At 36.4% G+C, this 18296-nt stretch overlaps 1 protein-coding gene across 9 annotated transcripts in view; it reads left to right on the forward strand.

Moving 5' to 3' along the window:
- Positions 1-17125, forward strand: part of LOC128868038 (protein 4.1 homolog) — a 117312-nt gene extending 100187 nt beyond the window's left edge. For 6 of the 9 annotated variants that reach the window (XM_054109753.1, XM_054109755.1, XM_054109757.1 and 3 more), the window contains 8 exons: positions 1296-1470; positions 1536-1588; positions 2193-5186; positions 8508-8720; positions 9018-9128; positions 9390-9548; positions 16083-16193; positions 16270-17123. In XM_054109753.1, the coding sequence (XP_053965728.1) occupies positions 1296-1470; positions 1536-1588; positions 2193-5186; positions 8508-8720; positions 9018-9128; positions 9390-9548; positions 16083-16193; positions 16270-16335 (3882 nt within the window). In that variant the 3' untranslated portion in view covers positions 16336-17123. Of the gene's footprint in view, positions 1-1295; positions 1471-1535; positions 1589-2192; positions 5187-8507; positions 8721-9017; positions 9129-9389; positions 9549-16082; positions 16194-16269 lie in introns of all 9 variants that reach the window. The other 3 variants (XM_054109760.1, XM_054109759.1, XM_054109761.1) reach the window with 3 other exon arrangements.
- Positions 17126-18296: the final 1171 nt, after the last annotated feature.

An 18296-nucleotide genomic window follows, 5' to 3' on the forward strand; every position in this document is an offset into this window, starting at 1 on the left:
AACCTTGGGGAACAGAAATGTAGAAGAGTTTCCTGTAAACAGTGGTTGATCACGAGTTAGTCGGTGCTAAGTGCAAGGCTAACGCCGACAAATATCGGTATTGAAAACTGCTGGAAATCCCACTTTTGTGGGGTTGTCATTTAAAATTCGGAGATTTACAAACCGGTTCAATGATAAATGCCTTAGTAGAGATGCATGAAAGTTTGATTCAGAGCACTCGAAAAAATTCGATTTCCATATAAGTAAATTTATACATACATACATATATGTATGTATATGCGCAAAAGATATATAAATATTTGATATTACTCGCTTACGTTATTTTGTTATTTAGATTCAATTTGCTTGTTCAATACCAATGTGAAATTCTAAATGGCTGCTAAGTAAAATATCTATCATAGGTGACCTAATGACCATTAAAATTTTGAATTTCTGATTTTCGTCCCACTCATTTTGTTGCCCACTATAAGTTTCGAAAAAATTTCAAATATATGCTAATGTTAATATAAAAATGTATAATTGGCTAAAATGTCCTAATATTGGCGCTGCGAAATTTGTTTCGTAAAAGGAAAACATACAAAAAATACACTCACGTACATGTATACATACGTACATACATTGCATTTAAATGTCTCAGTAAATATGTACTTTACCGATATTGCTCATTTACTCGTACACCACTACATATATTTGTTCACTTTAACGCCTTTCATCTTTGTGTATTTTTCGCTTAATTATTTTACTTTCCAAAACGTCTTGCCTTATTTACTTATATATGTGTGTATGCACAGTTTGCGGGATAACGAAATATTAATTTGTGGAAATGTTTTTTAAACTTTGTATTATACGATCGTAATCGCTGTTTATAATTTTGGAGAATCTATAGACTAAATAGATTTACAAACCACATTCGTATTACTTAAAACGATTGAAATGCATATTTTTACATACATACTTACTTGTACACCAATTGCTTTTGTTGGCTTAAGAAAGCAGCAAGCCGTGAATCCGAACGCTCGGATATTGAAATGTCAAATCTAATTATTACAAAGGTGAATTTACCCAGCTGCTTTCTAAGGCCTCTTGGCTCTGAGCTTTTATTTGTATATTTACACTTATACATATTTAGGTACTAATATGAATTAGCTATAAGCATGCAAACGCTTGAACAGTAATGACTTGAGCTCAGCTTTGTTGAAAACTTGTCTCGCTTTTACAGTTATTTTTGTCTATTACAAAGTATATTTTACAAATTTTGATTCTAATCAATTCTTTGCATTTTTGTTAAATAAAAGGCTGACGCCGAAAAGGAGGCCAAATTGAAGAAGAAACAACAAGAAAAGGAGGAGAAAGAACGCAAGGAACGTGAGAAGAAAGAAAAAGAGGCCAAAGAGAAGGCCGCCAAGGAGAAAGCTGCGAAAGAGAAGGCAGCTAAGAGTGCTGCTGGTGCCACCGCTGAGGGCATTAACGGTGAGTTTAGCAATTGAATCAAGTTGCTAAAGTTAAAAATATAACATCTCCCATTTCTTATTTAGGCAATGAAGATTTGAATGACTCTAACAAGTCGGATAAATCCGGCAAAACTCGCGTAAGTATTCACTTATGTAAACATCAGAGTATATTAACTTACTCGTACATTGACGTACCTATGTAAATAAGAACTAGTATAGTGTAGCATACGAGTACATACAGACCTGTTCTTCCACCGAAAATATAATAATGTTGAAAGGTCCTCCAAGAATGCGTGACGTGTGCATTGCTCGATTGTTCTAAATACACTCCATCCGATGTGTGATGTGGTGTACTGTGGTCCATTTGCATATGTATGCTGCATAGATGTCTCCAAGATGTCTCCCAAATTCTTAAGATTTTCATTTGTAGCTTCTTGTCCCCTATCCACAAAAATTTTGATTCTTTCTCTTAAGTTAAGTATAGTATTTAGAGAGTTTTTTTTAAGTATGTATTATACCTATGTATATACTTTGTATATATTTCGGTAGTGTACCCTAAGTTTTTAAGTTTTATTCACCTGATTGTCGGTAGCTTTTAATTTATCCCCATTTTTATTTTTTCCTTTTTATTTCTTTCTATAATTGGAAACATTTATGAACCAACATATGCGCGAAAAAACAAAAACAAATGAACACTCGCACATTTGCTCCCGAAATATGTTTTATAAATCGACACGTTAGGGTGGTGGTCTCTTCTCGTCCGGTCGCAAGAGCAAGAGCGCATCTCCGGCAAAGGAAGCGAAGGACAAATCCGGCAAAAATAAGGATGGTAAGAGTGGCGAGTTGGTCTACGCTGATCTAGAGCTTAGTGGACCCAATAATCAAGTCAATGATGATAAGAACCGTGCTTCGCGTCAACCCGGTTACACCAGACCTTATGAATACTCAGAGGGTAATGCTGAAACAAGTCCCACGCGTAAGTCTTACATTCCTGGCGGCTTCCGTTATGACCAGGACCCTCAGAGTGGTAAGCGTGCTGGTCAAGATGGGGATGGACAGTTGTCGCCCACCGCTGAGCAAAAGAAAACCGCAATTGCATTCAATTATGCACCTGGCCATGATGATACACTCAAGAAGACCGCAGAGAAGCTGAAGAGCGGGCAATTATCACCACGCACACGTGAAAAAATAAACAAAGGCCAGTTATCACCTACAAGCCGTGCAAAACTACTTAAAGATGGCAATCTATCACCCACGACGCGTGCTAAGTTGCAAGGCAGTGCCGTTGATGCAGCAGCTTCGCCATTGTCAGATGCGCAAAAGCGTTCTTATTCGCCAACCAAAGGTCAGGCGGTTGGTTACACTTCAGGTGCTCCAGGCAGTTATAAGCCGCTGGTCGATCCCACTGCTGCTTTCCTCGAATCTGAACGTTACAATAGGGAACCATCAGCTGTGGCAGGTGCTGGGTCTGGAAAAGGTTTTCCCGGTAGCACAGATGGTGTAGCGGCTGCTGGTAAGGGCAAGGATAGCACACCAGTTTCTCCCAAAAAAGCTGCCAGTGGGTTAGCTGCTGGCGCTGCTAGTGGAGCCGCTGCACCAAAACCCAAAAAGAAGCGTGTCAAGATTATGGTAATTACATCCAAATTCGATCCAAATACAAAGCGCGTTGATGCTGAAAATGGCGCCATTGAACACTCCACTGGCATACTTGATCCTCAGACTGGCCTAATCGATAGCAAGTACGGTCAAATTGATCCCAAAAAGGGCACTCTATTAGCTCTGAATACAAAGACCGGTAAAAATGAAATCTACCAAGGAGAAGTAGATCCAAAAACTGGAAACGTGCATCTGGTGTCTGGTGTTGCAGATCCTAATACTGGCCGCTTGGATGAGAGCTTGGGACAAATTATTTGTATCACACCACAAGACAATCCAGTGGTGGAACTTACTGTTATCACAAGTCGCATTGATCCGGCAACTGGTAAAGTTGATACTGTTAATGGTGAAGTTGAACGTTCCCTTGGCGTACTAAATGTCGATTCTGGTCTGCTTGATACCAAATATGGGGAAATAAATACTAGAACGGGTGAGTTGAAGTCAATCGACCCCAAGACAGGCAAAATTGTAGTGACTAAGAATGTCAAGGTTGACCCAGCAACAGGTCAGCTCACCCTCTTAGGGGTCACAGACCCTAAAACTGGTAAAGTGGATAATACACAAGGTCGCATTATTGAAGTGGGCCAACAAATCGATCCTATTGTCGAGGTTACTTCACTCGCTGGTAAATACGATTCTAAGAAGAACATTATCGACCCGAAAACCGCACTTGTTGAGACTTCCGGTGGTCAGTTCGATCCTAAAGCTGGAAAGATTGACACAAAGTATGGGCAAATTGATTTGGTTAAACACACAATCACGTTTACTGATCCAAAATCAGGCAAAACTGTTACGCGTGATATCAAGATTGATCCAGCCACTGGACAAATTGTGCTTAAGAACCAAATAAACCCGAAGAACAATAAGCCTGATAAAGATTATGCACGCATTATATCCTTACGTATTGTACAACAACGCGTCGATCCCAAAACGAAAGCACCTATCGCTCAAGTCAGCACGGCGAAGGACAAGGAAATTATTGTCGATCCAAAATCTAACCAAATTTGGATGCCCACAGGGGCTAGTGATCCGAACACAAAGGAATCACAATACATTTCCAGCAGTGTGGATCCGAAGACCGGTTACGTTATAACTATTTACGGTTATCTCGATCCGAAAACGAACGAAATCAAGAAACAAAACAAACTCGACCCCAACACCACAAAAATCGAACCATCCTCGGGCAAGATATATACTGCTACCGGAGAGGTTGACAAAACTACCGGCGAACCGCTCTACGCCACCACCCAAGTTGATCCCGAATCCGGCGATGTATACACAAAAGTCGGGCGTGTTGATCCCAAAACGGGCAAAATTGTCATTGTTCGAGTACTGCTCATTTCCAAGACCGATGAGCGTGGCCGACCTGAAGAAATCGATCCAGCGACTTGCGAAATCGATCCAGTCTCTGGTCGAATTCTCAAGTTCTTCAATAAAACTGTCTATGTTTATACTATGATAGATCCAGTAACAGGTGAAATTGTACAGGTTGATCCAAATGATCCACGCTTCGCGGGAGCTCGCACCACCGTCACACAAACAATGACATTGACAGGCGAGATCGATCCGGTTACAGGACGTATAAAGAGCGAATATGGTGACATCGATCCAAATACAGGTGACATCGATCCAGCCACAGCAGTACGCGACCCCGTAACAGGCAAACTAATTCTCAATTATGCCCAAATCGATCCATCGCACTTCGGCAAAGAGGCGCAAGTAAGCACAACTACCGAGACCGTTCCAATCACACGTGAGCAATTTTTCGAGGGCGTAAAACACATGGGCAAAAATGCATTACGCCGCGACTCGGAGGCCAGCTCAGAGGATGAAATGACACAGCAATATGGCAGTGAGACTGTTAAGGATATGGTTCTGAATAGCCCCAAACAAACTGAGGGCTCAACGGTAACTACCACAACAACAAAACAAACAGGCAAATATGGCACACCGACGGTGGTGAAGACAACCACAAAACAAGTGCTAACCAAGAACGATGACGGTGTGACACACAATGTGGAGGAGGAAGTGCGGAATTTGGGTACAGGCGAGGTCACCTATTCAACGCAGGAACACAAGGTTAGCCTCTAAGCATAAAAGTATTGTAGCAAGTGTGGAGCACTTTTAGTAGTTTCACAGAATTTGAATATGTTACACTGCAGAATTTGAATTGAGTCGAATGTTTTAGAGTAATTGCCTGAATTCGTAGAAAAATCACACTTTCGTGAAGCCTATAAGATTTATTTACTTACATATCTATTTTCGCATTCGTAAGTAATCAATATTAGAACTGTGCCAATAGTTGGCTTAGATTTTGAGTTACTTACACATTTTAATTTCTATTCAAAGTCTTGAATATTATACCCTTTAACGTCGCTCTTTGTGGTACAGCTTTAAATAGAACTGGAGTAAGTAAGTTGCAAATCGTAAATCGTAAACCATAAATTAGTAATTTAGAAAAAAATGTTAGTATGTAAGTGTACCGCATGATTTTTGATTTTGTTTTTGTTGTTTAACTGTTGCAGCTTCGATTCGATTTCATTTAACTACATTTATGGAATTACTTGAAGTATTCGAGGCCATTATTCATTGTTGATGCAAGTCTAAATATTGCATAATTTTAAGGAGCTCTAATGCAAAGGGTGTTTTTTATAGATGTATATTTTTCAAATACTTTACATTAATGTTAAAACTTTTTTGATAAAAAAAATTGCATTTCGTTAAAATTTATGGGCATATCTGCACCATGGTTGCCTAAAATATTCAGGCAGCCCAATTTTGTGCCGATGTACAGAAGCAGAGGTGTCGCCAGCATCAGACTGTTAACCGGCACTCAGCGATTTTGAAGGAATGCGCTGATTGGCTGGCGCACCGGAATTATGAGAACGGTTTGTGTAAGAAAACACTGAGATTTTTGTGGTGGTATACGAAAAAAAAATCAACACAATCTTAGCTCATCTTTTAATTTAAGAGGTGGTAGTAAATCCTACACTCTCTTGATTTGCCATATCACCATTTTTTGTTTTTATTAAGAGTACTGTTAATATAAACTACCCATTTTTCAGAGAAAACCACAAAGTTTTTTTATTTTTCTGTAATAGTAATTAATTTAGGTTATTTTATTTAAATATCTAACCATTACAATACAAAAACGTCTGGAAAACTAAAATAAATGAATGGTGTAAAATTTACTACCTCCTCTACGTATACTTACAATACATACAATGAAGGATTTTACCTCATAAGTTAAAGCGTGGTGCAAGTGTACTCGTGGCGGAAAGAAAACTTACAAAATGTAAATCAACTGTAGCTTAAACGTGAAAACATAAAAAACACCCTTTTTGGCAGAATAACTAATAATAGCCCTTTAAAAATCACGCTTTCTAAACAATCACAAGGTGAGAAAAATATTAGGACTTACTTTCATTATTTAGGGTACAATTACACTTTGTTTTTAACAACTGGTATCGCATTAACCCTTTCGACCTTGCTGGTTTTTTTTGCTTTGGCTTCGAATTTTTATTTAACTTACAATCGGATTACATTTATTGTAAAAGTGTCTGCTCAAAATATCAAATCGCCACCTCCACTGGGGGTGCGCGAAGCAATATTTCCTTCAATGAATGTTTTATTCAAGACTTGCTGAAGACCATTTCATTTTTTTTTTTGCAAATATTGTAATAATTTATTGTACTGCATTGGGGTCTTCCCAATTGAATGGCGTTCCGTTTCTGTTCTGTTTTCTCACATTGGCCCCAATTTGAAAAGAAATATTTGAAATTTTTTTTGGGGTTTCGGAATAACCGAGAAATAACTGAGATTATTTTAAAAAACAGTCCTGTGGAAAATTTTAGCAGAATTAAATTTTAAAGCAAATTTGTTAAACGAAAAAGAAAAAATATATTACAATGTATCGGGTAATTGTTATACGTCGTATATTTAACTGGTTCTCGATTTCAATATTTATGATGTTCAAATGCCGTTATCTCGAAGACTGAAGCCAATCTGACAAAACGGAGGTCGCCGTTAAAATTAAAAGACTTCAATTAAATAAGATGATCTATAAAAACTGTTATTAAACTTTTGAACTTGCACAGAACTAGCACTGCTGCAGTCTCACAAATGAGTTATTATTTAAGGGGGGCCTGGTTTACGAGGTCTAAAAATTGCATCTCTTTGCGATTTTTTTTTTAAGGAAAAAATTAATTTAGCACTGCAAAGTTTTTTCTATCTTTTAATGAACATTTAAAAAGTATAACAAATTTTTGTACTGGTTAAAATAAGCTGAAAAAAATGTTTAACATAGAAATTAGTAGAGCGCTGCAACGCTGGAGTTTCCAACTGGCGTACAAGATACAGCTCGTAAATATTATCTAAAGAAAAAAATTCAAATGGATTCCTAATTATCATGATTTTTTATTCTAGATGAACTAAGAGAAATTGCAATATTTCAACTTTTTGGACGTTTAAAGAAAAAAATGTCTTTCTATAAAAAAAAAATTCACTTCAACTTGGTATAAAAATCTTGAAAATTTTTCTTATCTATTTTGTTAGGTCAAATAGAAGAGAATTTAATACTGAAGAGAACAAGCCATGATTCAATTCAAAAGGTTCATTGGTTTTTTTTCATTCATGTACGCCAATTCAAAGAAATCATAAAAATGAAAAGTCGAGAAAAGAAGATAAAGTTTGTACTATAGCTGTCCGGTCACAGCGTAACTACCTAACGATCGACTATCTTTGGCTTTGTATCTACGGAAATATTGAGAATTAGGCTCTGTAACTTTGTGTGAATATTCTGAAATATATTAGGAATCGCTTAAAACGAAAAAAAAAATGATTTTTTTGACCTTATAAACCAGGCTCCCCCCTTAAGCAAACTTCATGCAGCCACATATGGCTGCCAAAACTACTGACAAAGATAACGCTGCCGGTTAACTTATAAGCATGCAAAATTGTTCTCAGTCAACGTTGGGGTCGCATGGGTTAAATTGCGTATTGTGGAAGTTGAACTAAACTTTCCGAAGAAAGACAATTGAGGGCTTCTTATGTAATTGGGAGCAGTTTCATATATTCATCTGGGTGTGTAATCTAATATAGAAAAATATAGAATTAAGAATTATAATACATTTGATGACTTTGTCTGCGCGGATTCACCACCGCATTTTTTCAAAAACAAATTTTTCGCATTTATATTGTACATACTTTTCGAACTACAGTGCTTTGCTGATCGTTCACTTTTCAACTAAGACAAATTTTCGTTCAGTAACATTTTGCTTATAACATTTAAAACATTTTATTTGCATTCTTCATTTCAATCCTGATTTGCTTTCATATCCTTTGTTGTGTTCTTATGTTGAATTATGCATCAAACAATTGAAAAACCCATAAACTAACCAGGCTGACGCCGATGTGAGCGGTGCCTATGTAACTGCCACTGCTGTAACCACCCGCACAGCCACAACACACGAAGATTTGGGCAAGAAGGCCAAAACCGAACAGCTCGAAGAGAAGACGGTGGCGACAACGCGGACCCACGACCCTAACAAGCAGGAGCAGCGCGTCGTCACGCAGGAAGTAAAAACCACAGCGACAGTAACTAGTGGCGATCAGGTAAGGAGCGTGGCGCGACAAGCAGTAGCGTTGCATGTTAAGGTTTTACCTGCATGATTTACTTAATTTCTTACTTTCATATTCAATTTAAAAATCTTTATTTACTTTATTTGCATTGTATTTATTTATATATAATCCTTTGCGTCTTAAATCGTCTGTGTTGATTGCCGTACTCGTAAATTGCATTAACTGTTCTGTTGTATGAAATGATACTAATAAACCGACCTGTGTTTGGAATGTGTTTGCAAAATAATTAAAAAAAAAAACCATTGCAATGCAATAACCGCAAAAACGTAGTTCCGAGACCGTGGAGACAGTATTTCATCGACTAGCTCTGGTGACTCGGGCACGCCCATCGATGGCCCATACGACGGGTCCAGTGTGGTGCGTACCTCGACCAGCTACAAGGTTTGTGCCAAATCATCAAAGGAACTCATTGATCATATATTTACATACACGCATACATACGTACATAAATACATATATATCAATTATATTTACACCTGTGTGCACTCACATACTATTTACATTTCATTAGTTAGCATTTGAGTATGTGTTGAATACAGTAATTGTAAAAGTACATTATTCGCAAAGCATCCATAAAAGTATAGTTTTGTTCAAAAATTTAACTGTTTCAATACTGAGCAAATTTCGGTAACTTTTTCATAGCCATCGCCTTTGATTGGAACCAGCACCACTACTACCGGCCCACATGTTGAACAGACCCGCGTCATATTAGGCGAAGATACACCTGGCTACTCGGGACATGGCGAGATTGTGTCAACACAAACACTCAGCAGCAAAACGCGAACTGTTGAAACTATTACCGTAAGTTTAAATGAAAATAAAAATGAAATAAAATGAAATTCTCGATGTGCCGGCAAATCGATGTTCACACCCAATGCGTACACACCATAATTAATTATGTATTTATGCAATAGGGTGGCACAAATAAAAAAAATCCCTAAATTGGTTTTATAGCCAAAAAAATTGGACACCTATTTTATATATTTTTTTAATCTAATATTTACGCGTGCCGCCAACACTTTGAAAATTACCGTTGAATTGTATTAGAGTGTCAAAAAAAATTATATCCTATGCTTTATGAAAAAAAGAAACTTATTTAAGGGATCCTGAAATCCCCCAAAATTTGAATATGATCCTTATAAGAAATAGTTTAAATAATTTTCTTAAATAGTGCATAAATTCTCATTTTCTGAATATTTGTGAAAGAAAGCGCTGGCAAAATGGAGTGGGTTGGACCGTGATTACATTCGGAGAACGTAGATTCGAAACTCCGTGAAACACAAAACTGAAGAAAAAGTTTTTTGTAATAGTGGTAGCCCTTCGGCAGGCAATGACAAACCTCCGAGTGTATTTCTCCTGCTCCTCATAAAAAATATCTGCCGTTCGGAGTCGGCTTAAAACTGCAGGCCCCCCCATTTGTGGAACAACATCAATTCGCACACCACAAATAGGAGGAGAAGCCGGCAAAACACACAAAAAGGGTGTAAGCGCCAATTATGTATGTATGTATACAAATAAAAAAAAATATTTAAAAAATAGGTATACAACGAAAAACAGAACAAATTTAAGGGCGGCAGAGTGGAGATAATTTGATATTCGCATCTCTCATTGCTCGGCGTTTCGCCTTTCTGTGCCTAAGAGCAACTTAAACAAAATTGTATATATCGAAGGGTAATAGATTACAAGTTTTGGTCATCCGAAGCAAAATTGTGCGACTAATTTCTATTGCCACGTCATAGGAGATTCTGCAACAGAATTGTGATCGCTCATTTACTACGGCCTTTGCATTATTCTATGCACCTGTTTTGTAGGCACGAGATTGTTCAACAATGACTTACAAAAACAAGAACTGGTGAACAGAAGGAATAACTTTCATCATCAAGCGAAAAACTAAGTCTCTGAAATGAACTTGAAAGTCCAACTCTCTTAATGATTAGTTGTTTCCCAATTCAGAGTTGTTTTGCGTGGTAGCGAGAAGTTGCGAACGGTGCATAATTTCAAGAGAATGGTCCTTAGCGATTACACGATCTTCTGGCAAGAAATTACAGTGAGCAAAACTTTCACGTTTGACCGAGGTGTTTTTAGTCTAGGCTCTTGAAGCCACTTTCATTTGGATGATTAGATTTTGGTTTCGATAATACATACATACAAAAGTGGTAGAATATAACTAAGTTTTGGCCATACAAAATGAAATTATGAGAGCAACAATGGGTGTTACGTCACAGTGGTTTTGTCGGCGGAATTGTGCCCTCTCATTTCACACGTATTCTTACGCTCTTCCAATCAGTCATTCCGCCGACAGCGAAGTAACATCAGCGGAGATTGCGTTGATTTTTTCCTATATCACCAACACAATCTCAGTTTTGTCGTGTGTTTATGTTATGTCAGCAAATCAACTGATTCCTTCAAAATCGTTGAGAGCCGCTTAACGATCTGATGTTGGCCACGCGTTTTGAATTCTCTCCCCCGTGGTATATATCTTATTGAATTTTAGTATTTTCGCACGCTTCTACGTGGTATTGCTCTGGGAAGTGCCAATCGTGATCGCCTGCATTTCTAGTTTAAATCATCTTCCAGCTCAATTAGAGTCAGCAAGCATTGGCCATAACAAAACGACGCGATCGACTATTACGCTAACACCCTCTAAAAACAGGTGGCCCTGCCCCACATGAGCAGCAAAGTGTTTCGCAATCGAACCAGAAATTTGTGTCACTGGTGAAAGTTTTCCAGAGTTGTAGGCAATAGGAAATATTATGTTCATACTTATGTAGGATTGGTATGAAAACGAAATTCGATTTGTTGAAAAACTGTGCAGAAATTTGCCATGCGCATACCTGACGAGTCAAAATTCTAGTTTTCAAATCGTTTTACTTCTGTTAAGTGGAAAAGATGATATCTGTCAAGTGGCTGCCGCTCATGTTGATACATGTTTGTGCCCGTTTTATTGCAATTTACATAACTTTGCATACCTGTCAAATATTCTACTTAAGTGCTACGTTTGTCTGAGGCCTCTTGGCATAATCACTCGACTTCAAGTAGCCTCAAAGAAAGAAGTATGGGATGGTTAAATTGGGCGATCTTGTTGGCCATACCAAATCGCCAAAATTGGACATTACCCGACCAGTAAATGCGTCCTTTACAATATTCGTTGTGACCTTTGCTGTTTATGTGAACCACAAGTTCACCAAGCCCCGCTAACTCAAGAAGTTGTTTATCATGTCCCTGTATCGTTCCCCACGAACCGATATTGCCGATGACGTCCCAAAAAAATACGGCCCAATCAATCTTCCCGCTTGAACGCCGCACTACACAGTGGCTGGTGATGTATTGCTTCTTTAGAAGATTTTGCTTATTGATATAACCACTTAAGTAGAAATGCGTCTCGTCGTTTATGATGATTTGCGTCACACTTGGGATTGTGGATGCCTTGTTGGCACTAATTCACACGCGACTGATAGTCAGCAGGCATTAACTGATGCGCTGGTGGCGCCCAATTGCGTGGCCCATCGTCTCGTGGATGCTTCTTTATTTTTCTGCAAGGTCTGGTGTGGCTTAACTCTTGAGTCGAGCATGGAATGTTTCCCCAGTTGGCGTGACACGAAAATTGACGTCTATATTCACGCTGCGCCAACTCCACGGACCGATTATTGGTCAAAATTCAACACAATTATTCCGCTTTTGCGGGATGTAGTGCGCCAGTGCGCCAGTGCGTATCGGTTTATAGTATATTGTAGTTGTCTAGTTCACAAGTGTGAAACATGCTTGACGTATGACACGATATAAATTTTGAGACACCTTGTATTAGGGATGCGAAAATTAGCGGATTAATGAGTACTTCCTTTCAACATGATTTTATACCATATTATTCCCTAGACATTAAGTTGAGAAAAATTGATTAATTATGTTGGTATTTAACTCAACTACTCTGGGGGTTTTCGGTACTTAATACCGTGGGTGGCATTCCTAGCACAAATAAATTCATATAAGTATGTGTACGCATTGGGGAAAAATGTTCGGTTCCGCGTTTTTACTTTTCGCGTTAATATTTCATTATGATTATAAATAAATAGTTCTTGTGAATAAACATAAAGTATCTTATGTAGACATTTAGTTGTTTAGTTGTTTTAAGTTCTAGTGTACAAATCTTTTGTAGTTATGTGTATTTAAACTGGTTGTGGGCCATAAATAGTTTTTGTAAATATTTATATTTGAAGTATGTGAGGTTTAAAGAATATTGATTTCCAAAAAACTATTTTTATATTAAATTTATAGATGGAGAAAAGAGTGTTTAGTAAGCCTATTTCATGTATTAGCAAACTGATCTGTAAAATTTGCCGATACACATCAATTGAAATTTCTTATGTTTCCTGGAGTTTCTAGATGCGATATCATTTTATTTTTTCAGATATAAATTATAGCTCTAGATAAACGACTTTATACGGGCTCGAATTTCGTTTATAGCTTGTTCAAATGTTTGCTGCAAATTTTTGAGCTCTTGAACAATCTGAGTAGCTAAACAAAAATTTTAAATTTTATTTGTCAGCATTTCTTTAGCTTTGACTTTAATGAATAAAAATTTTAAAAAGGAGTTTACTTAAAAGTCAAAACTATCAAAATAATCATCGCTCAAATTACTCAAAAAAACAAAAAACTCGATATGCTCGACCTTACTCTCGAAAATTGTCGAGTAATAAGTATCGAGCAGGTGTGCCGATACTACTTGCTCATACAGCCTGGTTGTGTGAAAATATACGAAAAATTTCGCAAGCTCTAATTCCAACGACTTTCTAAGATTTGCCCTTTCTTCACTGCTTCTGATAAAGACCATTCACAATTTCAGCGGCCTGGTTTGCATTTTCGCCTTTATCAAATAAAAACTATAAAATGTACCGAATTTTCTTTTTATTGGCTTCCATGCTGAAACCCTGTAACTCAGAAAAAAGACGGCAAACGAATTTTTTAGTTTGAAATATCACCTTGACAATGAGCGTAAACTTTAAGGGGTTACATGGGTTTCGTCGGGTAAAAAAAGGCCTACTTTCAATATTTTTTTTCTATGTAAAAAATTATTTATTTAATTCAAATTTTTTTCTTCTTATAGATACATATGTAAAGAATAATTTCTGAAATTAAAAAAAAAAAATTATAACTCCTCCATTGTGACGTCATTTCCGGTGACCCCTCGAAAAAAAGGTGCATCCGCATTGTCAGCATAACTCCTGACAGGCTCATCAAAAATGAAAAAACAAAAATAAGTGCTTTAGTTGAGACCATAAACACGTGCTTGAACGAAGGAAAGAAAAAAAAGTAAAAATTGGAATTTTGGCAGACATTTTTGCAAAAAAATGAAAGTTTCTGTCAAATTTGCTTGACATCTTGTTTTTTTTTAAATAGTTGTAATTGAAAAAAAAAATAAAATCCTTCGTTCAAGCACGAGTAAATTGTATTTCGGACACCTGTGTAAAATTTCATCAAGATCGGTTGAGTAGTTTTCCAGAAAATTTGTTTGATCGATACTTCACGAAATATCAATCACTACAGCTATCTACCGTGAAAATAATTGATTTATTTGTTCCGAAACTAATATTTTATTCAAATTTAGGCCTATAATGGGTAAAACGCTTTGAATTTATGTTCGAGTAATTTATTAATTATAATATTGACTAATGTTTGTTGATGATCAAAAACTATGTTGTGTGGACAACGTGAAGAAGAGATACTTGCGAAAATCATTAGAAAAAAGTCACTGACCAACCCTGCATCTGAGTAACATTATTGAGCAATACGCAGCTATGGTATTAAAGTATTAGCACTGACGCGATTTACGCGTCTTCTTTACTTCGTAGAAGTTTGTCATCTTTGGTGACTGTTAGGAAAATTGTCCGCTTGAAATTTCTGTTGCACATTTCTACTCTCTGGGTGCTCTTTTTAACTAGTTTCCATGTGAGTTCTTTAAAACAGGGGGTCAAAAAGACCCACCAGGTAGAAGATAGGGGTTAATATATTTTGCCGAAAATTGTTTGCTAAATTTTATATTATTATATATCTCTAAAGATAGTTATCACATTTGAAGTCGATTGAAAATAATATTTCAAGAAAAGTAAAAGCGTTTTGAATAAAAAATGTATACTTTAATTCACTGAAAAAAAATGTTTACTGAGATGGGGTTAGTTATCTTTGGGTTTGCATGCATACTACCACTTCTAATTAGTTTAGTTGTAGCATCACAATATGAAAATTGCGCCAAAGTGTTATTAATGAAGCCACACTGATGTGAATAAGACAGATGGCAATAAGGCAAGGCTTTTTTTCAGCCTCAAATCATTATCGGGTTCTGGATTTTGCACTGTATGGCATCTATTATTGATTAAGACGGCGTGGGTACCCATAAATAGAAATGTCTACGGACTCGTGACAGAGATCTTGTATTCGCAGGACATAGAGATCTCTGGTCTAAGTATAGCTTAATTTCATATGTGTGTTGAGTTATTCTTTTTGGGTTACAAATCTATTGAAATGAGCCATACTGTAAAAACCAAAGAGTTATCATCCAGTCGACTAAGCCTGCCATAAATAATGATTATTTTAGCTTTAACTAATGATTTCTGTCCATCTACGTAGGTAGGTAGGTTTGGCAGCCGCATCGCTGTTCCTATGGTCACAAAAAGGGCGCGTTGTGAGCCATAGGGGCTGGGCTACATTTCCCTTTCCAAATTGAACCATGCTGAGCTTTGGATAAAGCCTAACAGGTTATTAATAACTAAAGCGTCTAGATCATCCATATTTATTAAGAAGTGGGATCTATAATATCAGTTCCTGCTTCTGGCTAGAGCCGGGGAAAGGAGTTGAATTGTTTCCAAATCCTCCTTTTTCCTACAGCTACGACAGAAATCATGCATGTAAACGCCTATTCTCCTTGCGTGATTTCCTATGAGACAATGTCCTGCGAGGCACACTACCAAGTCCACCCAATTTTATATTATTATTAAAGGCGTAAATTTAGTCTTGCCTAGCAATTTCACAGGCACTTATCCATCTTTGATTTACAGAATTGACTAGTGCCTCCATAACAAGAAGCTTACAAGTTGCGAAGCTGTAAAATGAAAAATGAAGCTTCAGGAAATTTTGTACCGTCAAAAAAAAAAAAAGAAAGCATCATTAAAAGGGGGGTCTGAATAATTTAACTACAGAATAGTTACTCATCTTTGCTGAAATTTGGTATTTCATATTCGAAGCCCTTGCGGTTGGCGTTATTTAAATATGAATATTTATAAAAGAGCATCATATATTATATATATATTTACAAATATATATTTTCCCAATTTCTGCTTGCAGTACAAGACCGAACGTGATGGCATAGTGGAAACACGAGTCGAGCAGAAGATCACCATACAATCGGACGGCGATCCAATTGATCATGACAAAGCCTTGGCTGAGGCAATTCAGGTTAGTTTTGGGAATATTTTGATATCGATCTGCAACAATTGTAATGCGGTTTTTTTTCATTATTCGCAATTACTAGGAAGCGACAGCTATGAATCCAGACATGACAGTGGAAAAGATTGAAATACAGCAACAGACACAGTAAAATCATTCTCTGAACACCGGCGGACCCTTCGGGTCCTGTCTATGTAAACACAAAGCACATCCAATATAAATAGTATATAACATAAATATCCGATATATATGTATAATTTAAATTAAAAGCACCCGCACACATACAAAATGTTAAACGAACATCAGCCCACACATACAAATGTATACACATAAAAGCAAGCCTTTGACAAGAGAAAAGCTATTTTAATGCTATTTTTTCAATAAGCAAATGAAAAAAAAATATTTTTTTATTTATATTACATAAATTTTTTAAAAATTTATATTTAAGCCAAGCGCAAGTAAAACACAATTACGATTAAAAAGAAAAGAATAAAAGTGAATATAAAATAAAGTAAATGCAAAATTTGAACTAACAACTTAAGTTAAAATAAATGAAATGCTTTTATTATTATTATCTTTAAAATGTTAATTTTTATTTTGTGTAATTAACTACAAATATGTAGAAGCAAGTTAATATTATATATGCATTATAATACAAATATAATTAAATACGTACGTCAGTATATACATAAATAAACGGTAATCAAAAGTGGAAAGAGTTAAGGAGAATACATACTTACATACATATGTGAGTGTGTACTGATAACGATGCGATTGATTTTGGGCTCTAATTATGTGAAAATGTAAAATATTTCGCAGCCACTTTACGATTCGCACACAAACCAACTTCTAAAGTAAAAACACTACGAACTGTATGAAATTTAAATAAAACAATCACATATTTGTATAAAAAATTGTTTTCTTCTTTTCATTTTAGTTTGCGTTTGCACAGTTCCGTTTTTTAATACAGTGGAGTCCCGATAATTCGTAATTCCAAGCGACTAGTAATATTTTACGAATTAATGAGGTTTTCGAATTGGAGGATTTAAATTTGGCGAAGTCAAATTAAGAAAATTGCGTTACCTTGGCTTGCATTATGAACTCTCTTTTGTGGAATTGAAGTAAGTTATGATTTTTGACCACTTCTTCCGTTTTTTTCACTCCATTACCAATGCATAGAAGAAATTATGCCTTGTGTTTGAAAGATTTGAGAGCAGGCTTGGTTGCCATTTTCACGATGGACCCAACTAATGATGGGGCTACTATGATTTATTTTCTCGAAACACAACTGTGTAGAATTTTACTTCGTATAACGACTTATAAGAACTTGAACATAACTTGCACTGTCAAAAAATGCGAATTAACAAGAGGCTTAAAATGTATGAAAATTCACGAATTAGCGCAATGTTTTCAAGTGTCCTACGGATTGCTACGAATTATTTTACGATTTTCAAATTAACGGTGTACGAACTATCGCGATTTCACTGTATGTATATTTAATATTCTTTAATACTTAAATCTTCTTTTTAGTTTTAAAACGATTAAAGTTGTGAAGGTAGCAGTACCTACAGGCGCACCAAAACTTATAGTTCGTGATGAAATTTTAATGTTTTTCTTTATCGAATATTTTTCAAATTTGTTTCGCAAAATTGCTGAAAAGAAGGCTTAAGAGAAAATATTTCAAATTATTTACTTTAACATTTACACTTTTCCTAAAAGGGGGAGGGCGACTAAAATTCGAACAAGTGGCGCTGTTTCGTAAATTCAACATTTTTATTATCAAGAAACATCATTCAAAATATTTATTAGAAACAAATTTTTTGACAGATTTGTCAAAAAGTTTTGTTTCGACAGCAGTTTGATGCAAAAGCCTGCCAGTATTTTCGTAAAAACGAAAAAGAAAAATTAGTATTTCGTTAGCTCACTAAATATTACTGGCTCACTCAATTGCGTTGCTGTTGTATCGGAATTGCGGCCGCCCGTTTGAAATCGCGACGCAAGAAATAATCGATAAAATCCAGTGGTTAAGAAAAAGTCGCGACAGACAGGACCATGATGGTGACAGTCGGTGCTACGTTACCGGAATGACCGAGATTTATTATATGTCCGGCC

Source organism: Anastrepha ludens, chromosome 6 (assembly GCF_028408465.1).
Source record: "Anastrepha ludens isolate Willacy chromosome 6, idAnaLude1.1, whole genome shotgun sequence".
Lineage (NCBI taxonomy): Eukaryota > Metazoa > Arthropoda > Insecta > Diptera > Tephritidae > Anastrepha > Anastrepha ludens.